The sequence below is a fragment of the Hemibagrus wyckioides genome, linkage group LG03 (assembly GCF_019097595.1).
Source record: "Hemibagrus wyckioides isolate EC202008001 linkage group LG03, SWU_Hwy_1.0, whole genome shotgun sequence".
In the NCBI taxonomy this organism is placed as follows: Eukaryota; Metazoa; Chordata; class Actinopteri; order Siluriformes; family Bagridae; genus Hemibagrus; species Hemibagrus wyckioides.
The window spans coordinates 7267421-7290994 of NC_080712.1; the positions used below are offsets into that span (position 1 = coordinate 7267421).

Genomic DNA, 23574 nt, shown 5'->3' on the forward strand with positions numbered 1-23574 from the left:
ATATGGAACTGATTATTCAAACTATGAAGAAAACCCCTCCCCTCAAAAAGAAAGAGAAAAAAAGGTGACTTTTACTGCCATGACATGAAATTGGAGACGAAGTTAGATAGGAAGCATGCAGGACAAAGGAAATCTATGTTGAATAAACATGCTGATTATCACTGTGTGCATTATCCGTTATGCCAGGTGTAAAGTTATATTTACTCATTTTATTTTTCATTCATTTAGCAACTGCTATGGTTTAAATGACTTACATACAACAAACATACACAAAACATAAAAGTGATATAAATATTCTATTATAACTAAACTAAACAAAAGAGGCAGCTCCAGTGTCTTCCACAATGTGCAGTTGCCTGTAGAATTGACATCATCTAGTCTGTAATACATCACTTTAAAGCGTATTTAGCCTGCTTTCTTTCTTTCTTTTTTGCTGACTAGCATCGATTACTGAATATGCAGTATTAGCTGACTAGTCCCATGGTTCTCCAAGAGGTCTAGGATGTATATCCAAGGGTCTCTGACTGTATTGCTGTTTATAAATGACAAACTTACCCAATGTTTTCAGTTAGATGCTGTAAAGAAGCGAGGTTAAGTAGTGCACATTGTTCGATTTTTATTAGTTCCATACACAATCCTATGCAAAACATGTAGTGAAGTGCTTTTTGACTATCCACATCATAAAAAGTACAATGAAAATAGAATCAAATTATTACAATTAAAACAGAAATTCTGTATATGCAGAATAGTATGACTATTGTGAATAAAGTACAGATGTCCATGCAAATGTCAAAGCTTAAATCTGATTTAAATAGCAACCTGATGCTTCCTGATCCAGTGTGCAGTGGGAAGTGGAATAATGAGTGATGATGGCTGTGATCCTTTGTAATGCCTATTGCAGGATATTTACTTGAGGTATCATGGCAATGACATGCTGGTTTTCATCCATGGCAAATGCTATTAGGACTTGTTTTGTCTGCAGAAGTCTTGTGGTCCTGTGTTTTGATGGGCAAGTCAGGGAGGTCCAATTCTATTTTTCTCTCCAACATACACACTTCAGTTTTCTTTGTTTAAAGTCACATAGCTGAACACCCAGTTCCAAGGGCAAAGGTGGACCAAATGCAGGTGGCTTGTCTTCACTGCTTGTAGATGTTCCATTCATTAGATGACACCCACAGTTTATTTGCCCACCTGTTTTTGCATGTCCATTTTTAAACTTAGGAAAGCACAGCAAACCACACCATCACACCATTAAAACATCAGCTTGTAGAAGGAATTCTTTGAACCCAGAGCAGGCCTCACATTGACCTGACTAGATGATCTACTCGCATGCATGACCTGAAAAGTTCAGGTAACAGTCATTCAGAAAGAAAGTGTGAACAAAACCAGAGTGTTTCCTTTGTTCGTGATTAAAAATGTAATGATAAGTCCTCTGACATCCTTCCCTTCCACAGTATAAAAATTGTCAAATAGCGTATATACAAATCTGCTTTAAGATCCTAAATTGTTCAACAAAATTTACTTTGCTTAAAAATTATTTACTAGTCTTTTCAAAGTTAGTTAAAAATAAATTGACACCATGTTTAAGTTTTATGCCAGATTTTGATCTTGCAGACAAAACTCACGTCATTAAAGAATTATTTGTCATTGTCATATATATATATATATATATATATATATATATAAGTTTTACATTACATTATCAATTACATTATAAGTAATTGATACAAAAAGAAAACATTTAATTAGCATTTTAAAAAAAGTACTTAAATTCTGTCAAGTGTCCAAGCCTTTGGCTGTTTGTATAACATTTTCAAAAAACTTTTCTTTCTTTCTAGCTTTCTAGTATTTGTCAAATATCCCAAATCTAACAGTAGATTTAGTTATAGCACTAAAAACCAGGGAAAAAAGCCAAATAAACACAGTACATGTGATGACAGGTAACAGTCCTGCAATGATAGGCTCAAAAGAAAAAATCAGAAGAAAGCATTTTCACAATAATTAAATAATTGCACCTGTGTACAGCATGGAATCTGGCATCTGGACCTGAATAAATTTGCTAAACAGACTCAGATAAGGGGTCAGTATGAGTTCCCCAGATCTCCTGCTGCTAATTGTTATGACTGATGGTCATGGTGGTAACTGAACCTCCTTTCTTTCTTGTTCCACCCTTTTGGTCCCATGACCTTCACAACCAAACTGACTGTCTGGACCTGTAGTACATTTACATACTCTTTTAAAATACAGGCCATAAAAGCAGGCCTATCTGCTAATGAAGACAGCTAATAGAGATAGAAAATTGATGGTGCTCCAAATCACAATCTACCAGCGTCTCTGGAAGATTTGACATTCTCACCTCAGATACATTGAGTCTGTTCTTGAAACTTGAGTAACATGACAAACAAGGGGTTAGTTGATAAATAACAACCCCAAATGTTATGAGTGCAAAGTGCAAGAACAGAGGGAAGTCATCCAGATTTGTACATCTTTCAAGCATTTACTTGATCCTATTGTATTTCGAAGGTTAATCACATAAACCTAGGTAATACACAGCCAAACGTTCTTTAAACTGGTCTGGGTTTAGTTTAATTATCACAATAAATTGGCAAGATTGACATGACGGAACAACAGGTTGTGTTACTGTGAATAATATATTTCTGGAGTTCCACATGTTCTCCTAATGTCTCTCAGGGTTTCTTCTGGATATCGCCCATTTCACCTTCCCATAAACATGCAACCTTGCTCATAATGTATGAAAGTATGTAGGATTGGTGCCCTGTGATAGACTGGCATCCCACTTGGGATGCATTCCCACTTTTCTGGAATAGACTATATGTCCATAAAAATTTGAACCAGGATGAAGCTGAAAATGACTGAAAATGAGTGAATAAGTAAATAGTGATACTCTGACCGCTTAAAAATGGCTCCCTTTTGTTGAAACAGGGGGCAACAAACTGAAGGCACAGCCATTCCGTTTGAACTGGGCATGGATCTCTCTGGAGAAGGAGTACTACTTGGTGGACGAGGATGCAAAGTTCCTGGAGGTGACACTCAAGCGTAGAGGATATTTAGGAGAGACATCATTTGTTAGTAAGTATTTATTGAAATTAGTTGCACTGTATTACCCAAACTGGGTAAAGACTTAAAACAATTTCGTAAAATTAATTTGCCTGTTAGTGAGTGGGCTCCTGTCAGAAACCAGTATTTCTATGCTTATTATAGGTGAAATATGTGGATCAATTACATATACACATATGTGTTTTTATGTTGTAGGTCTACTGCCTTTTGTTTCCTCTGAAGCTGGTATTTTTACAGTCTTGTAACAGTGATTTATTTAGACTTAAACTATAACCTCACTTTTACGACTTGACAGGCATGGCATTCTTTTTGTAAAATATTTGTCAAAGAGCTGCCATGAAGCAACTCGAAGGGAAGCAATGAAATTCTACTCCTTCTAAAAAAAAAAAATCAATATCAAAATATTTAAAATAGTTAAAATATAATGAGGTTGTCTTGTAGTCATACTTACAAGTGCAACAATAGCTTTAATTTAATTCAATTTTAGTTAGTATGGATGTTTTTTTTAAATATATTGATGTAAAATAAGATTCCTAATAATATCTAGATGAAAACCTGAGTGGAACCGGACTCAGATAAAGAATCTATCCTTTTAAGGGTGAGACCAGATAGTGAGACTATAAATGAGTACAGGAAACAGGTGACGAAAAGTAAAGACAAACACTACTAAATGTGTTGAAATGATGTTATTTGTGAAGACAGCCTTTATAATTATATATATTATATTTGTTTTCTCCCAGGTATTGCCACTAAGGATGGCACTGCAGAAAAGGACAAGGACTTTCGTGGAAAAGCACAGAAACAAGTCCAGTTTAATCCAGGCCAGACTACAGCTACTTGGAGAGTCAAAATTTTCACTGATCAGGAGTTTGAAACCTCAGAAACCTTTGAGATCCAACTTTCTGAACCAGTAATGGCAGTTTTAGAGTACCCTGATAAAGCCACTGTGGAAATTGTGGACCCCGGTGATGGTAAGAACCATTTTTTCCAAAGTGTAATGCTCCACAGAAATGAAAAAAAAAAAAAAAAAAATAGACTACATAGACTTAGATTTAGTTCCCAAAGTTTGATAACTGCTGGGTCTGAATACTTAATTATTATATTATATTGTATAGTGTATATCACAGATATATACATATGTGTGGGTAATAATATATAATATATATGTGTATGTAATATATATAAATATATAACTTTATATATATGTGTGTGTTATGTACTAATGTGCGCTTTTCATTTTTGTCTTCTGTAGAGTCCACTGTGTTCATCCCTGAATCTGAATACCTAATAGAGGAGGACATTGGAGAGCTGCTTGTTCCTGTCCGCAGATCTGGAGATGTTAGCCAGGAGCTTATGGTCATTTGTTACACGCAGCAAGGTGAGTGCTTACACCTCAGCTATGTATTTCCTTATTCTAGAACTGTATTAAAAATCCTTTCATTTCATTTCACTAGGCAAAAATGTTACCAGACATGCATGAAAGCTGATTCTGTTTTAGTTTTTTCTTTCATTTTTGAATTTTGGTACAATGTTTCATTCAGGCAGTGCCACAGGGACCATCCCCAGCACTGTACTCTCCTACTCCGACTACATCACTCGACCTGAGGACCACAGCAGTGTGCTGCGCTTCGACAAGGATGAACGAGAGAAGCTGTGCCGCATCATCATCATTGATGACTCCCTGTATGAGGAAGAGGAGAGCTTTAATGTCTCACTGAGCATGCCTATGGGAGGTCAAGTGGGAGCCAGCTTCCCCAGTGCCAAAGTGGTCATCCTGGCAGACAGCAATGATGGTGAGTGATAGAACATAGTAAGTTAACCTATAGTAACTGGCATTAATGCACTCATATGAGGTTGTTTGAGGAAAATTCATTATTAGGAAAGTTGACTTGAGAAGTTAGTTCTGTAAAAAAAAAGAAAAGAATAATAATATTGTTTTGAATATGTAAGGAAAATTTAAACCTCCTTGGTTATTTTCTAAATAAACCATGCATCACTGTGTTAATTTACCAATGTTCACATTTTTTATTAACAAAATAAGGACATCACATTTTGATCCATTAATGGCAGCATTTAATATAATACAATAGCCACAAGTTACTATTATCACTTAAGCTACAGCAGCTACAAACAGACACGCTATTATTTGGCTCCATAAATCAGCCAAAAAAGAAAAAAAGGACTGAGACTGGAGAATCCTTCTTTAAAAAAATAAATAAGTTTCTCCTTAAAGCATTACTATATTACATGTAATACATTTGAGCTAAGCTATAGAAAGAAAAAGAAGTTGTGACCTTTGATATGATCTATGATCATTCTTCCAGTCACATTACATTGTAAGGTTTAGAAGACTTAAAGGGGACATCAGATTGAGGCAGTTCAGGTTGGCATTTTGCAGTGAAAGAAAGCCCCAAAATACAGCCATATCTGATAACAGTTTGAATGTTCAGCATTTTCTGTCCTTCCTACCTACTCTCCCTTAGTATAGAGAGTAGCTGAACAACTGCATTGACTAGTGAAGTCTCACATACACCTGTAATTAAAGAGTCAGTTGTGCCAGGGTGGAGTCAAAGGGAAGATGAATAAGGAGGAGATAAGCTTTGGCTAGTCTATAAGACACAAAACAACAACTGGAGTCTATCTGGAGGTCGATGTGTAAAATCTGAAGCTGGAAAGTAGATTCAAAATGAAAGATATTATTTGTCCTATATACCGTTAAAAATAAAACTGTAGGACTGAATTAGGGAATATGAGACCATTTTACAGTGTGTCTTTAGCTATATATAACAACATTACTGACTTCAAAAATACAAACAAAACTTTGTACCTGATGTCTGTTTGCTAGAAAAAAAATCTCTCACACACACACACACACACTATTACTTATTTTCATGACTCCTAAGCTCACCTCCAAATTCTTTGCACATCGAATAGCATTTGCTTGTTTCCTGTTTAAACTCCCAAGGTTTGAGGGTTTACCTGTTCTTTCCACCTCATTTCTTCTTTATGTCCTACATTTGTCCTTCCATGGTTAAAAACAATGATTCTTAATGCATGCTAGTTTTTCATCCATCACCATGCCATAGCCATCCTTAGAAGCCTTGAAACATGAGAACCCAAAACATGGGAAAGGAACAGAACAGAATTCAAGGGAATGTCAAGCTCCTGCAATGACTAACCAGCAAGAGCATGTCCATACAGTTAGACAGGAAAGAAAGAAGTATGTATTGTTCTTATGTGTGTATTAACTTAGTCTCAGTTTTAGAGACTCAAATCAACACCTTTGGAGAACCTGATGGTTATTGGCAATAAATTTTAAGGTAATGATCTGATTGGATGTCTGCATTGGACTTGAGTGTGGAAAGGCAATCAGATTGCTTGTCTTCAACATTTTTGTGAAGTTTCTGTGCCGCAAAGGTGTATAAAAGATAACAGAAGCTATTTATTCTGTGGGCAGAGAATCTGAGGCATGCTAAAGGATCTAACCATTAGCAAAGGGTCCATTTGACAGTTTTTATTCCAAGTAAATCTGAAATCCAACCAAGCTGGCTCTCTGGCCTCCTAATATTCAAACCTACCTTCTTACCATCTCTAGAACAAAGCCTAAACCTTTTAACCCAATGATACTACCTACCTAATACCCTCAACAGTCTACACATTCAGTTGGTATATAATATGCCTCATCTTATATATCTTTCAAATAAAAGGCAGAACAGCATGGAGGCTTCCCTTTGTGATTCAGAACCCGAGTCAGATTTATACATAAATAATGTTTGTACGTTCCCAGACTTTACTTTGCCTTTGTGGCTGGAAACGATTCATGCACATAATGCAGGCCACAACTGTGGCCAAAACGTCTTGGTAGGTCTAACAGATCTTGCTTATGTATGTGTGTATGTATGTGTGTGTGTGGTAGGGGTCGAATGGGGATGTGGGAAGTTCAATTGGAGAGGCCTGTGATTTGGATTTAAGCCAAAAATCAGGATTTTATTGTTATCTTCCTCTTGACTGGCTACTTTTCTCACTTTCTACCCCCCACCCTATTTTTGTACCCATGCCGGTCCTCTCTTTTCCCTGCTTTCACAAACACACATTAGTGTGTCTTGGCTGGAATACTAGACCTGTCTTGCCTGTCGTCTTTGGCAGGATGTAAGTAGGGGCAAGGTGCTTCCTGTGCTGTTAGATGGCGATGACACAGAGTCTCTCTCTCTCTCTCTCTCTTTCTCTCTCTTTCTCTCTCTCTCTGAGTCCTAAGTCACTCTAATGTTCCTTGTGACTACTGGAATGGCATATTAAAATATAGCAGGGTCTTTATGCACATCTTGTTTTCCTAAAAACTTCCATTTACTTTAATAGAATACACTGCCATCTAATGTAAGCACTGATATTACACGTAAGTGTTCGTATTTTATTTTATTTATATTTAGGAAATGAAACAAAACCTACCATCATCACACTTGTTTCTTTAAATTCCTACAAAGTTGGAAGTCATATCAAATCAGGCTTGATTTATTCAGGTAATTTTGATATATAAATTCAATTCAATTCAATTCAATTCAATTCAATTCAATTCAATTTATTTTGTATAGCACCTTTTACAATATACATTGTCTCAAAGCAGCTTTACAAAAGAAGAAAACAGAGAAAGGGGAGGGGAAAATGAAAAATAATAATAATAAATAAATAAATAAATAAATAAATAAATAAATAAATAAATAAATAAATAAATAAAAATAAAAAAATAAAAATAAAAAAAATTGCAAAATTTTTAAATTGCAAGCAATACTAACAGGAAGTGCTTATGCAAAGATGTTGGCCTGCAGTATGCAAACAGCCACAGCTGTGTGCACACATACAGTGACTTGCAGCGACAAAGTGGCCAGAGTTCATTCATTTTCAACGAGAGCTGTCAAATTCTGGTGAATAGATGTGGACATGTCCACATCAGCAACATGAAAACATTGCATATATTACTATTGCAAACTAATGGCAAATATTAAGCAACTACCAGTGGAAGTGAAGACAGCAGAGCGCACGTGATCTGTGGCAAAGAGCACACACTGCTTCTCCTTTATCTTATATATATGATCAAAATTTAAATACACATTTCCTTCGACAATTTTAGCAGCAGAAAAACTGATTTGTGGTAAAAATGGAATGCTATTTGCACCACCCACTTACCGTTATTACTATAGTAATGCAGTCAGTACTCTGAATTCATAGTGCATTGAAAAAATCGTGTGAACAAAGTTTTAGTCTGGATTTGCTTAGATGGTTTAAAAAAAAAAATAGCCAAGACATATGTGAAATTTAATTGGAAAGTCCAAATAAAAATGTAACACAATATAATAATATTAATATTAATAATAATATTATTAATAATAATAACTAACATACATACATACATACATACAGTATATTTAAGAGCATAATAAATATATTGTGTTTTGCATAGAACTTTTTAAATTCTACATCTTATGAACAATGTGAAATGACCACCTGTGTAAAAACTTTTTCAGTGATTTGGACTTCTCTGTGCCCTTTAGAGCCAGCTCTGTATTTCGGTGAGACGGAGTACACAGTGGACGAGAGTGCTGGCTATGTGGAGGTCTTAGTATGGAGGACAGGTACTGACCTTTCCAAGACGGCTACGGTGACCGTGCGCTCTCGTAAGACGGAGCCAGTCTCAGCCGAAGGTAGAAAAATAAAAAAAACATGATGTCCAAGTATTACAGACCTATATGTGGAACAAATCTATATATAGACAATATATACAATGTATTCTTGTTGTTTTTGTCTCTGACTGTCTGTAGCTGGTTTGGATTACGTTGGCATCAGTCGCAACTTGGATTTTGCTCCCGGCGTCACCATGCAGACCTTCCGCGTGACCATCTTGGATGATTTGGGCCGTCCTGAGCTTGAAGGGCCAGAGAAATTTGAGCTGGTGTTGCGCATGCCCATGAATGCTGTGCTAGGAGAGCCGAGCAAGACAGTCATCACCGTCAATGACACTGTTACTGATCGTGAGTCATCCACTGTGTTTAGTAGCCTGGATGCTAGCTTTTTACTGTTATAGTACTTATTGTATATTAACTGTTTGTGTAATATATGGTAGGCATAATGTATGAATCTCAGATGCGATGGTCTGTGTTGTGCTTCTATATTGACAGTTCCCAGAATGCAGTTTAAAGAGGCAGAGTATAAGGTGGATGAAGCTGATGGTCAGGTGAGGGCCATGGTGTACCGCAGTGGTGACATTAGCCAGAAATCCACTGTCCGCTGCTATACTAGGCAAGGATCCGCCCAGGTCATGATGGATTACAATGAGCGACCCAACACCGATGCGTCCATCATCACCTTCCTGCCAGGTCAGTTACAACATGGTGTCTTGCACTAAACTGGCTGCCCACATTTTATGGAATAGATTCCATCACCCAGTCCTGGATTACTTAAGACCAAAAAATAAACATCTATGTATAGTATCTGCTTTCCCAAGCCCTGAAAGCAGTCACAAAGTCTATGTTTCTATATGTGTGCTTATGTGTGTCTGTCTGTAGGTGAGAATGAGAAGCCATGTGTTGTGACTTTGTTGGATGATTCCATTCATGAGGATGATGAGGAGTTCAGGCTGGTTCTGGGAACACCCAAAAGCAAGTCAAAATACGGAGCAGCTCTGGGGGAGCAGAAAGAAACTCTGGTCACCATCACTGACAAAAAAGACAGTGAGTTCACAAACACTATAAGTGCTAAATCAGTACTTATGGAACTAGCAAGGTTTAACACCAGGTCCTTATTGAAAGTCTTTTGATTCAATTAAATTTTATTTGTATAGTGATTAAAATTAGATATAAATAATAGTCACATTTCTGGGTGACACCTGATAGTTGGTAGCACTCAAACTACTCAGACTACTTTGCCTTTTCATTAAAAGAATTTTATTTATTTTTGTCCATTTCTCAAATGTGACCCATAATCAATCAAATCTAGCCTTGTTATGAACGAATGGCATCCATAACTAAGTACACTAGGTATATAACTAGGGTATATGGCAAATTTGTTAAAAAAGCATAACTAAATATCCTGAAATAAATAAACTCTTGGTCTAAAACAACTGCAATTCTGAAAAACAGGTGTAGGAAAATAATACTTAGGAAAATTATGCTGTATATATTGTAGGTGAAATAAAAGTAAAAATCTTTGTACTCACTGAGGGAAGTGGTAACTCACTGGGTAAAGTGTTGCGACTGATTGGAAGGTTGTGGGTTTGAATCACAGGACCACCAAGCTGGGCCCCTGAGCAAAAAAATAAAAAATAAGATAAATATAAGTTGTCATAATTCAATAAATTATATAAAAATTCTAAGTGAATGATTTTAAGACTTTAAGATTTTTTTTTATTCATCATGGTCTCACATTCACAAATTCCTACAAATGTAGAGTTGGCTATGTATAAATATCATTATAACGAACCACAATCATAACTAAACACAAACATGTTGTGCTCGTTCTATCATCCAGAGGCTATCATTAGATTCTCTGAGGTTAAGTACAGCGTACAGGAGCCGCAGGTTCCAGGAGAGATTGCTGTGGTGAAAATCCCTGTTGTCCGTCTGGGTGACACCTCCAAGGTCTCGGTGGTGAGAGTCCACACTAAAGACGGCTCTGCCACGTCAGGAGAGGACTACAACCCGCTGTCTCAAGGTCAGTAGATATGATTACACACACAGACCCCAAACTATAAATCTGCAAAGTGTGCCATTGAAAGTGATTTGAAACTGACTTAAAGACAGACTTTAACACTTGATCCGAAAGCATTTTGTTTCCATGGCCCATGTTTCATGTTTATGACTGCCTCTGTCTGTAGATGTGGAGTTTAAAGAAGGGGAGACAGAGCATGTGGTGGAGGTCCAGGTCCTGTATGATGGACAGAGGGAAATCCGTGAGGCCTTCACTGTCCACTTGAAGCCTGATGAATACATGGTGGCTGAGACACAGGTCAGAGGTCATTGAATATATAAATATTCCGACTGACACAGAGTAATGTGCTTTGGCTTCACTTGCTAAAATAGCCACACAGCAGCTGTCTCTGTCAGTGGGAGCTGGTCACTGTCTCCAGTAGAGACAGCCGCTGTCTCCTCATGTGCTCTTTCTAATAGGAATGTGTCTCAGTGGGCACGCTGCCCTATATGCAAGCATTCAGTATGTTATTTCCTGTACAGCCATAATCAAGCCAGGTTTAATATAGTGCTCAGCATAGTTGATACATCACATGTTCATAGGGAGGAGTAATTGTAATTGTGCACAATGGCATTCAGAAGTTAAATTATATCTATATTACTAGCAATTCTGACCCTGAACATAAATCCATTTTTTGACTCGAGCAGAGTTTACAACCTTACTGTCAAATAGCTTGAAGTAACTACATCATACAACACATTTTTTATATACTGTTTATATATGCAAATTATTTATATTTGTTTATATACTGATTATATATGCAAATTATTTGCACTGCGAAAATACACTTCTGGTTAGATGCTAACTGTATTTCATTGCCTTGTACCTACATGTGCAGTGACAATAAAGTTGAATCTAATCTAATCTAATCTAATCTAATCTAATCTAATCTAATCTAATCTAATCTAATCTAATCTAATCATGTTACACTGTAATGTGTGCTTTGGTTATTGCCTACATTTCACGCACAGATAAAGATTTCATGAACTCAATTTTAGTAATTCATGGCTTTATTAAATTGTGTGCAAAATTGACTGACAGCCAATAATAGTATACAATAATAGGATAAACCAGGTCAAGTGCTATTTTATAACCTGTTAAATGAACTACACACAAAACTAATCAAGAATAAACTTAATTGGCTACCCAAAAAATTAAGCTGACTACAAGTATACAAGGAAGTTTTCCCCATGTAAATATTAGGTTCTTAAGGTTAAGTTGTTTTTCAGATACTAGAACCGTTTGCTGTGGTCTAAATCGGAGCACGATGTTCCCGGTGCCCCCACAGCATTGGTCTGGTTTCAGACTAACTTGATCCTATCAAACTCTTGCCACACATGGTACACATGTGTTGTTTAACTTAATGATGTCATCATCTGCTTAAACAAATGCACAAGTTACTTTACTTCCAAGTCCATACCCAAGTACAAGTTGTGTTCACATTCACGGGAATCACGGCACAGTTTCTTTTACAACCACCGCTTCTTGATAGTCTCAGGTTTGGTACAATGCTTTTATTTTCAGATTAAACCACTAGTATTAAACCCCCTGAAAGGTTAACTGGGTCCTAAACAGGTTGTAATTGTCAGCACTTTCTGCAACACAAATACAGTGTTATAGAAATCTACACAGAATTCTCCAAAGTTCCCACAAAGAATTAACTGAAGAAATCTTTTGGTTGTAGATGGCTTTTTCTAAGTAAAAGTGTACAATACAGTAGGTTAATATGGGCATGTGCCTCAAAAATCTGAAACCTATACACTACAAAGTTTATTTAATTTAATAATTTATTAAATGTATTAATGATGCTCTGTTACTTTAAGATTATTTCTTCACTTGTTCCCTTTAGATGAGCAAAGCCATAGTGTATATTGAGGAGATGAATAGTGTAGCTGATGTTACCTTCCCAGCGGTGCCCCAAGTTGTGTCCCTGCTCACGTATGATGATACGGCTCGGACAAAGGAATATCCATACCCCTCTACAGGTTACCCTGTAGTGTGTGTGACGGTGAGTGTAACACATATCCTCATACCATCTCATTTAACCAGATTGAACTAGAATGTACTCCACACAACATATTGGATATTTCTATTTGTACTTCTAGACTTAGTTTGCATTTTACCACAAAGCTGTTGAATTCTCAAATGTGATCGATCAAAAGGTTTTGATTCACTTTCCATAACATTAGCTTTGATAGTCGCTCTGGCTGCAACTTGATGCAAATCAAATGCAGTATATTCATGTGCTTTTTCTACCACATTATAGTAACAGGTTGCACAGAGAATTGAATGGCAGATTCAGACAAGTTGCAGATGCTCTGCATAATCAGGTTAAGAAAGCAAAAGCTGTTTTTTTTTTTGTTGTTGTTGTTTATTTACCACTAATAGAAGGAACCTCCAGTGCCAATGCTTTGTAACAGGTAAAGCTGAAACTTTAGGAATGGAATATTCAGGAAAGAAGGCTTTGTGATTTCTCGATAATGAGAGGCTGGTGAGGGAATACAGTTTTAATAACAACTTAATTTCTTCAACAACATAAAAACATTTTTGTGGTATAAGAGGAATAAAACACTTCTGGACATGCTGTTGTGGGAAAATAATATTAAATAAAATTAAAACATGGATAAAGCTGTTTTTGCTTCACCTCATAACCCTATAAATGATATAAATTCCCATTTACATAATACTTCTAAAATAGAGACGTAATCTAATTCTTTTAATTCTTTCTGGAATATTTTTCTCTGACCATTCACTTAATTTTTTTCAGGCCTGCAACCCCAAATACTCAGACTTTGACAAGACCGGTTCTATCTGTGCTGTGGAGAACATTAACGACACCCTGACTCAGTACCGCTGGCTTGTTAGTGCCCCCACTGGGCCGGATGGAGTCACCAGCCCCATGCGTGAGGTCGACACCAACACCTTCTTTACCAATACCAAGTCCATCACACTGGACTCCATCTACTTTCAAGCAGGCTCACGTGTGCAGTGCGCTGCCCGGGCTTTCAACGCTAATGGAGATGCTGGACTGGAACTCAGCTCATCTATCGTGATCATCAGCCGGGAAGAGGGTGAGTCCAGTATCAGTCAGCTCTTCTTTTATATTAATACTTTCTTAACACTTCAGTTCTTCTCTGAGTGTTTTAGCTCATTGATTGATTCTCAATGTCTCTATCACTATCTATATTTCGGAATTTCACTGTTCACTGTTTCATTCAGTTTGAATTTATACTACAACTAAAACTTTCCTACACAATACACTCATCTGTCATCATTTTGAACATTTTCTGTAGGGCTTTGCCAGCCTCGCATTCCTGGGACCGTTGGTGCTGAGCCGTTCTCTGCAAAAATCCGTTACACTGGACCTGATGACCCTGACTACCCCAACCTCATCAAATTAACTGTCACTATGCCACACATGGATGGTGAGGGTCGTCATTTATACAAGCATATTGATCTCCTCAATGCTGAACACAAAAACTTTGAGCACCTCTGCAATACAAATACAAATACAAATTTGATCACAACAAATATTAGCAAAATGTATTTATTTGAAGCAACATATATTTAATTTCATGGCTAAAACTCATAGGCCACAACTCCATAAGCTTTAAATCATCATCTAATTATTCAAATTAATAAAATGTTATGAGTGTATGAGTGAGCTCTTTTACAACCTTTGGAACCATTCAGGACCACACAGTACAGTTTAGTTTAAAACCCGCACTCATTTATGCTCTTGTGCCCTGGCTGTTCTGCTCAGGCATGCTGCCTGTCATCTCCACACGTCCTCTGTCAAACTTTGAGCTGACACTGAGTCCGGATGGTACCCGAGCTGGGAACCACCGCTGCTCCAACCTGCTTGACTTCAACGAGATTCAGACTGGCCATGGCTTTATCACAGATGCCACCAAGAACCCAGAGATCATTGGTGAGACAGCTCCCTACCAGTACAGTGTGGCCATGCGCAGTGCCAACTCTCTACGATTCTACCGCAACCTGAACCTAGAGGCCTGCCTGTGGGAATTCAGCAGCTACTATGACATGTCTGAGCTACTCAACGAGTGTGGAGGATCCATTGGCACTGATGGACAGGTAAGAGTTACAGGGGTAATACTGGGCACTGGCTTTAGGTTTTAGGTTTTTATTGTTTGATTATGTAGGTTATAAAATATATGTATACAATTGGATGCTGATAATATTTTGTTCTTTTGGTACTATACTGCATAATGTTTGAAATGGCCAATTATATTCAGAAATTAGCATTCAGCTGCATAAAGAGAAAATATGCACCACACTCACTAGCAGCAAAAAGATTACAGAAAGGAGACAAAAGGTCAATTGATTTTGGGGACATTTTCTCAATATCTGTACTCATGTAAAGGAATGAGGAAAGACAGGAAGCTCCCAAAACAAAGCAAACAGGAATTGAAAATGAGAGAGGAAGCATTAGGGAAACCATCAAGTGACTGTCTGAAGATTGCAGACTACCTTTGTTTTTATAGGATTTTCAGTCAAAGTACAAAAAGGGCACTATTTTAATGTCTTCATTGTTTGTCATTCGAAAAAAACCCTTTACCCCTTTTGTGATTAAATCTAACATCCTTTATTTAGTCAATTAAGGCATGTGATGAGGCTGTGGAATGTAGATCATTGGCGTTGTAGTATATAACATAAATCTAGTTGTCTGTAAATAATATTTTATTTATCAATAAGTACATGGAATTACCGTTTATTTAATTAACATTATAAAAACGGCTAAATGTCATCCAAATTATGGAAATGCCCAGTATAATAGAAAATGTCCAGTCATTTCATTTACTTGTTAGAAGGCCAGATGTGGACAGCTACAATCTTAAAAAGCCAGAAGCCTGTACAATGATTTTCTCAGCATTTTCTCTGTTATACTGGGCAACATTAAATAGCACTGGTCATTCAGCCATTATGAACCTGTGGCTTTCATACATTTTTATTTCGTGCTTAACATACTGTGACCATGTATCTAATGCGAATGTGTGTTTATTATGTGTGTAGGTGCTGAACTTGGTCCAGTCTTATGTCACCCTGCGTGTGCCTCTCTTCGTGTCCTACGTGTTCCACTCTCCTGTGGCAGTAGGCGGGTGGCAGCATTTTGACCTGCAGTCAGAACTACGTCTAACTTTTGTGTATGATACTGCCATTTTGTGGCAGGATGGAATCGGTAGTCCGCCGGAGGCTGAACTACAAGGTACTCTGTCTGTTTGTCTGTAGCTGCACAGCCATCTAGTCTCGAAAATTGTTAATGATATAGAGGTCAGCTGTTAAGATATCACCATATCCTTATCTGATATATGCAGAGCCACTGAGGTTTATATCATATTTTGATGAGGATGGATCAGGAATTAATAGATTAAGATTCAAAAATAATATAACACATAAGAGTCACTGGTGGTGCAACATGGACATACAATTAGCCTTAGACAAATTCTCAACTTTTTTGCCACCAAAAGTGATTTCTGAACTGAACTTGGCCAAAAATATCTAGACACCTGACCATTAAAGCCATAAATGGTTCTTCAGTACACAATTGTCGAGAATGTCTTTCCCTTCGTTTGAACTAAGAGACCCAAACCTGTTCCAGCATGACAATGCTCCTGTGTACAGAACTATGTCTGTAAACGCATGGTTTGCCAAGGTTGGTGTGAAAGAACTCAAGTGTCCTACACAGAGCCCTGACTCCAACCACACCTTTTGGTTGAATTACACACCCAGGCCTGCTCACCTGTTCTTAAGACTAAATATACAAAAAATCCCCACAGCCATGCTCCATAAACTAATGGAAAGGCTTCCCAGTAGAGTGAAGATTATTACAACATGCACATATGGGTATGATGATCAGGTTTCCACAAACCTTTGGCTATCTAGTGTATAATATTTCCATAAATTGTGGGCATAAGTTACACACTTCATTGCCATGACCTTGAATACAACTTAATAATTCCATGGTATGATATAATTTGTTAATAGTTTACGCTTATAAAATATTCACTCACAGATTCAAATTATTAATTCTTAGCTTTACCTCATTATAAAATAAAAACCAAGTGACTCTGTAATGTGGCTGTAAATGCATATGACAATACATTATACAATATTATGTTTTATTTTATAGGTATATATACAGAATAGTTCTATAGCATATAGTGATTTATATTTTGTTTCCCAAAAGAGTATAGATGTCATTGAATTTGTTCATTGTGTAATAAAATCTCTGTAGGTGCCATGTATCCTACCAGTATGAGAATCAATGAGGAGGGTCGCCTGGTTGTCAACTTTAAGACTGAGGCTCGATTCAGGGGACAGTTTGTCATGTTTCATCCAGGTAAAGTGTTTTTCCATCTCACTCACACATAAATGATAGATTGTAGTAACCAAGTATCAAATCACTTTATTGTGGTCTTTGACCTACAGCAACCAGCCTCTCTTCCATTGTAATGTGTGCTGATCACCCTGGCCTTACATTCACTCTTTCTCTGGTCCGAACTGAGCCTACATACAACCAACCAATGCAGCAGTGGAGTTTTGTCTCTGACTTTGCCGTGAGTATTGAAAAGAAAAGTAGTTACAAATTTATATTGGTTCATGCCTGTTTTTATACACTAGATTCTATTATTATTTCAATAAATTACTCATATATTTTACAATTATCATGTAAAAGAGGTGAGATGATGCAAGTGCAAATATTTCTTTACACAGTATAAAGGAATGAACAAATTATGATGCATAAACTAAAGTAGCAATGTAGACACTAGGAACAAGACTATAGCATAGAAACAGAATATGGCCTTAACAAAAGCTAGACAAAGAAACAGTGAAGTGCAAGAACTTAAATAATGAGACTAACTGGCAAACAAATATTCAGGAGAGAAATGAAACAACAAACAAACAACAAAAGAAGCTCAAAACATGTACAAGGTTGCCATCTGGTGGCTTGGGGGGTGCATTTTTTTTTTTCCCCCTACTATGTTTAATTTATTTTACCATTATACATATGTAGTCTACCATGAAATATTTCTTAGCATGACTAAAACAAATCTCATTTATATGTTATCTATGGATGTGTGTAGGTTAGAGACTACTCTGGCACTTACACAGTGAAGCTGATTCCGTGTATTGCTTCTCCTAATGGAGAGTTTAGTATTCCACCCGTGTGCCATCCCCGAGAGCCACTGACATTTGACATGGACATCCGCTTCCAGCAGGTGAGATTTAACTGTGGTTAAAATATTTATGGTGTTTGCATTTTCTTTTTTGGCAAATCCCAGAATAACAAAAGATTTTGATTTAAACTAATTTAACAGCCCTAGTACATGTGCTAGTCATAAAAACTTTTTTTACAATTCAACCTTTCAGGTGAGTGACCCGGTGGCAGCAGAGTTTAGCCTCAACACTCAGATGTTCCTCCTGTCTAAGAAAGAAATATGGCTATCTGACGGTTCTATGGGCTTTGCAGAAGGCACCGATGCTGCATTCACTGAAGGTAAAATAAACCTGAAATTAACCCTTGAACAGTAGATTTAAGGCTATCAGGCCTAACACATCTCTTTTATGCAGGCAACCTTTTTGGAAAAGACCCCTAACATTAGCAATGCATTTATAGACAATATTCAAGTAGAGGTATTTAAACATAAGGAAACATTTTCATTGTTTGGGGCAAGAGTGATAATAAATCTATGCTCACACTACATTCATGCCAGTAAAAACCTCATGTCAACCTCAAATCGATTCATCCATCCTTCCATCCTTCCTTCCATCCTTCCATCCATCCATCCATCCATCCATCCTTCCATCCTTCCATCCTTCCATCCTTCCTTCCTTCCATCCTTCCTTCCTTCCATCCATCCATCCATCCATCCTTCCTTCCTTCCTTCCTTCCTTCCATCCATCCATCCATCCATACTTCCTTCCTTCCATCCATCCATCCATCCATCCTTCCTTCCTTCCTTCCTTCCTTCCTTCCATCCATCCATCCATCCATACTTCCTTCCATCCATCCATCCATCCTTCCATCCATCCATCCATCCATTTATCTATCCATTAGCCCTCACATGGCAGTAGTGGCTCAATGCTTAAGGTGCTGAGTTACTAATCAGAAGGTTTGGGGTTCAAGTGTCCTTAAATAAGCTCCTTAATCCTGGCATAGGCACAGACATTTTGATGACATGATGACATTTTGACGTCAAAAGAGAAAATGAGAGTAAGAGAGGACACGGTAATGCACTGTTAATTCTTTCACAGTTCAAAGAACTGCCTTCTTTCTCCAAAGTCAGAAATGCAAATTTGTTCTAAGCTATACGTACTAAGAATTCAAATGTCAGAATAATATTGGAATATATAAAAGCTGACACCATCACTGGTCAGCCACTAATAAAAATAATCCATTGTTAGAATATACCACATATGTTTAAGTAGGAATATAATAAACATTGCATGGTATGTTTACTCTTATTTGTTCTGACAGGTTCAACAATTTATGGACGTGTGATGGTGGACCCAGTGCAAAATTTGGGAGACTCATTTTCCTGTAGCATAGAGAAGGTTTTCCTCTGCACAGGTACAGATGGCTATGTACCAAAGTATAACCCCACCAATAAAGAATATGGTTGCCTGGCTGATGCCCCCTCACTGCTCTACAGGTTCAAGATCCTGGTATGCCATTTCTTTCTTATATTGTCCTTTATGGCATACATTGAGTAGAGTATTGTTTTAAGAACATATAATTGATTTTATAATGACCTTTACAACTTTACAATTTACAGCAAGCAGGGTCAATTATCTCTTATGGTGCTATTCATAATCATTTGTACCTCATAAGCTTAAATTTAAACTGACAGTTTGAATATGCTCTTTAGGACAAAGCCCAGCCTGAAACCCAGGCTACCTCCTTTGGAGATGTGCGGTTTGATGCTACACTGGCACAAGAATCTCCAGGAGGCCTTGCTCTTGCCCGCCAGCCTGGATCAGATGGGTTCACCTTGTCCTCATCCCCCCTTTTCCAGGTCAGAATCTTGATTTGCTTTGTTTTATATGTTTAAATGACCATACTTATTGTCTGATTGCTGGTATCATAATACAGGAAAAATGAATATATGTTAAAAAAAATGTCTTATATTTAAGGTTGCCGCTGGTAGGGAGTGGTTCATCCATGCTATATACACCGTCCGCTCCAGAGAAAATGCCATCCGTGGCAAGAGAAGCCTGGAGTACCACCATGGTATTTCATCTGTTCTTCCAAATTCTGGTGCCATGACCCGGAACCGCCGTGCTGTGCCTGACCCAGATGCCTTAGATATTGGTGTGGAGAACAACCGTGGCACTAATATTCAGCACATTGCCCTGGACCGCTCTGATCGTCTCAGAGTGAGTCAGAGGCAGCCATGGGGTCATGAAACGTACATAGAGCACCCCCTGGTGGAGGGGAGCTTGGGTAAAGAACCTGGCACTGACTCTATTCTACCTGCTGGCATGCCCGCACTGTTGGGAGTGGCTGGACTAATCCTCCTAGTGTGTCTAGTGGTAATTCTAGTGGTTCTTTTACTTAGGCGTAAAAGGAAAGAGAAAAAGTATCCACCATACTCCACTTCTTCTTGCTCTGCTTATGGCAATGGCAGCAACCGCAGGGAGAATGCAGGCACAAGTTACAGTGGGGACAGTTCCGAAGTTTAGACATCAGCAACCTTCCTTGGTCCTTTATAGGGTTTGACCTTCCTGTCATGAGTGTGCCTTAACCCCATGAGCATGTAACAGAGAGATGAGGACATGTTAGATTCAGAATGAAGAAACAACAAAAAAGAAGCAAATTTTTGGATCTTACACCCCACCAAAGACTTTGCTTTCTGTTTCAATCTACACTCCTAGGCTTATCCTACCTTATCCCCAAGGCTTGTGTTCATATGTCAGATTTCCATAACATGAAAAAACTTATTCAAAACAAATTGCTCATAGTGCTAATATGAGTAAATCTGTGCTTTGCAGGATATTTTACCCTGGTTCTTTTATCTGGATTAACAGACTGAATGCCTAAAAGTGAAATCCTATCTGAACAACTTTTTTTTTTAAATGTTTCTGTAAAGCTGTCAAGATGTTAAATCAAACATGACAGGATTTTTTCTATTAAATACAGGTAAAATCCCAGTGTTAATTTAGTCAGTAATAAGGATAGGTCAGCAGGATTTTGACCTGTACTAAGAATGGGATCTTGGTCAGGATTGTGAGTTAGTATAATCTGTAAAACATTGTTTTGAATGTGTGTCAGGTGTGTTCGCAATAGACATAGATGTAGGAGAGCTGGCTTGTTCAAACATTTATGTGGAAATGTATTTTTGTAGCACACCAGTGTTCCCAGGTCAACACACCAATTAATGTGGTGCTATGTAAAGTGGGTAAGTATTCAGACTGTTTTTATATATTTTTCAGGATGTGGTAAATGTGGCTGAGAATTACACAGACATGAGCGTAATACTTATCCTGTGTATGTATACACTGTCAAACAGACAATGCCAACAGAACATATTACTGCATCCTGATGTAACTTGAAAAGTTTGATTATAACAAGTTAAAATGATCAAAGACTTATATTATGTCCATATTCAAGTGCCATTATGATTTATTTAGTCTTGATTTATTGTTCGTTGTATTAAAATTTTGTTTCCAAACACCAGTTGGAAGTTTTTTGTATTGCTGCAACTACATTTACAACATTTGGGTTAGGGTTAACTCATGTTACTGAAACTGAGCAGTTGAGGGTCAAAGGGTTTGCTCAAATTCACAGCACTTCAGCAGCTTGAAGAACATAGGAATCAAACTCACAACCTTCGGACCAGTAGTCCAACACATTAACCACTAAGCTACTACATCTCCACAACAACGACCAAGAGTAAAGCACTACACATGTTCATAATAATAATAATAATAATAATAATAATAATAATAATAATAATAATAATAATAATAATAATAATAATAATAATAATAATAATGACAAAATCAGCAAACATGCAAGTACATCTGGGGGGAAGCATAATTTGCAAGTCATTTTGGCTCATCTAAGTAAGAGACACTCTAACTTGCAGCCATATTTAACAACTACAGGTGATTTGGTTGTGACATGTTAGACATTAAACTTGTTAGTTCTTGTTAGCATTTCATCATTTACGCTATAGACCCTTGAGTGAGATACACCTCTCTGACAATAGTCACACATTTCGGTTATGAAAATATAGCATGAGTCAGTATCAGTTGTGATATCACTTGTGATATGTCAAAAAGAAAGTGTTCATACACATTTTTGTTGTGTTCTACCTTTCCAAGCCAACAAAAGATGGTTGTGGTTACTGGCAATTAGGAAGAACTAAGAATTTAACATTAGTGAAACAGCACTGCCTGTCATAAAAATAACACCAGCTAATTTAAGTTTGACTGAAGTGTCAGGTTGTTTGGCTACTCAGCCAAATAACCTGACAACCTGTTGTTTGGCTAGTCAGACCTTTTGCATGAACACTCATCTCTATTTGTTCATAAACACTGAAGAGGTCTATAGCCATGAAAAATTCTCCCTCTTTCTCTTCCTTTCAAAAGTCAGTACAGTTGAAGGGGAACCACAAAGCATAAACTCAATCCCTGTGACTGTTACAGAACACTCACACTTCAGACTTCATCCATTCATGTTGTATAAATGTCTTCTAAAAACCATTAAACACTTGTGTATTAACACTCTTGGAATATGTGCCGCATCCACGAAACAAGTGAGAATTACTGTCCAAACTGTGTGGTTATATACTGGTCAGATTCCAGAATTCAACCATGCTGAGATATAACTGCATATAAAGCCTGTAAAGAGCTAGATACATGTTCATTAACACTTGCAACATTTTATTTAAAAATATTTATTTAAAAGTCACCTTAAAGTAAATCGACGTTAGTTAATAACCAATTAACCAAATATAACAGGCAATTGGGTTCAATTAAAATAGACACAACAAGGCTTGATTACTGCCAGCACTGCTGAATCTAAACATCACTTAAATAGAGCGTTTTAGCAAAATTCTCTCAACATGCAGCATACCATGCCATGACCAAAAGAAAGTTCCAGAAGGTTATTGATATATGCCAGTCAGGAAACGGTTAGAAACAGTAAAGGTGAAAATGGAATTTTTTTTAAAGATATGGGTCCTGTAAATCTGGCATGAAACTAACATGGGATTTCACAGTACAGTACAGAGCATCATAACAACAGCCAACCATAATAGTGGCAGTGTTACGGTGGGTGAATAGATTGCTGCTTCAGGATCTGGGTAACTGCAATTTATTTGCAGTCACCCAGTAAACCCAGTAAATCCTCTATCAGTAAATCCTGATAGAGAATATCGGGTCATCAGAGTCATTTAACTCTTTTTATTTAAAACTGACTCCCAAGAGAATGTCATTATTTGTAAACTCTTTTTATTTTTAAAGTTGACACCTTTTCTATTTATTTAAAGTTGACTTCATTAGTTTGAATTTATGTCCTTTTTACTGGGCCACTGTATTATACCAGTCTATCTTCCTCTAAAATGTGTCGATATTAGGTTAGTGCACCATGCCATTTCATAACAAGATTAAAACATACCTAACTGGGGAAAAGCTCCCCCAGCAAATTTCTACAGACTACAGAAATTCTAACTCCTGTAATCTGGTTTGTGGTATCTATCTGATGTCTATCCAGTTTTTTTTTTTTTTTAT

General features: G+C 37.2%; 1 protein-coding gene across 1 annotated transcript in view; it reads left to right on the forward strand.

Annotated features, from left to right (window-relative positions):
* frem3 (Fras1 related extracellular matrix 3) overlaps positions 1-21505 on the forward strand; it is a 36090-nt gene extending 14585 nt beyond the window's left edge. Inside the window, exons 3-24 of the mRNA XM_058377642.1 lie at positions 2944-3090; positions 3819-4049; positions 4331-4456; positions 4620-4871; positions 8625-8774; positions 8892-9101; positions 9249-9446; positions 9636-9800; positions 10597-10779; positions 10943-11073; positions 12665-12823; positions 13583-13886; positions 14109-14240; positions 14579-14910; positions 15850-16042; positions 17072-17176; positions 17266-17393; positions 17922-18056; positions 18208-18334; positions 19316-19503; positions 19707-19853; positions 19972-21505. Of these exons, the coding sequence (XP_058233625.1) occupies positions 2944-3090; positions 3819-4049; positions 4331-4456; positions 4620-4871; positions 8625-8774; positions 8892-9101; positions 9249-9446; positions 9636-9800; positions 10597-10779; positions 10943-11073; positions 12665-12823; positions 13583-13886; positions 14109-14240; positions 14579-14910; positions 15850-16042; positions 17072-17176; positions 17266-17393; positions 17922-18056; positions 18208-18334; positions 19316-19503; positions 19707-19853; positions 19972-20520 (4292 nt within the window). The 3' untranslated portion in view covers positions 20521-21505. The remainder of the gene's footprint in view (positions 1-2943; positions 3091-3818; positions 4050-4330; positions 4457-4619; positions 4872-8624; positions 8775-8891; positions 9102-9248; positions 9447-9635; positions 9801-10596; positions 10780-10942; positions 11074-12664; positions 12824-13582; positions 13887-14108; positions 14241-14578; positions 14911-15849; positions 16043-17071; positions 17177-17265; positions 17394-17921; positions 18057-18207; positions 18335-19315; positions 19504-19706; positions 19854-19971) is intronic.
* Positions 21506-23574: the final 2069 nt, after the last annotated feature.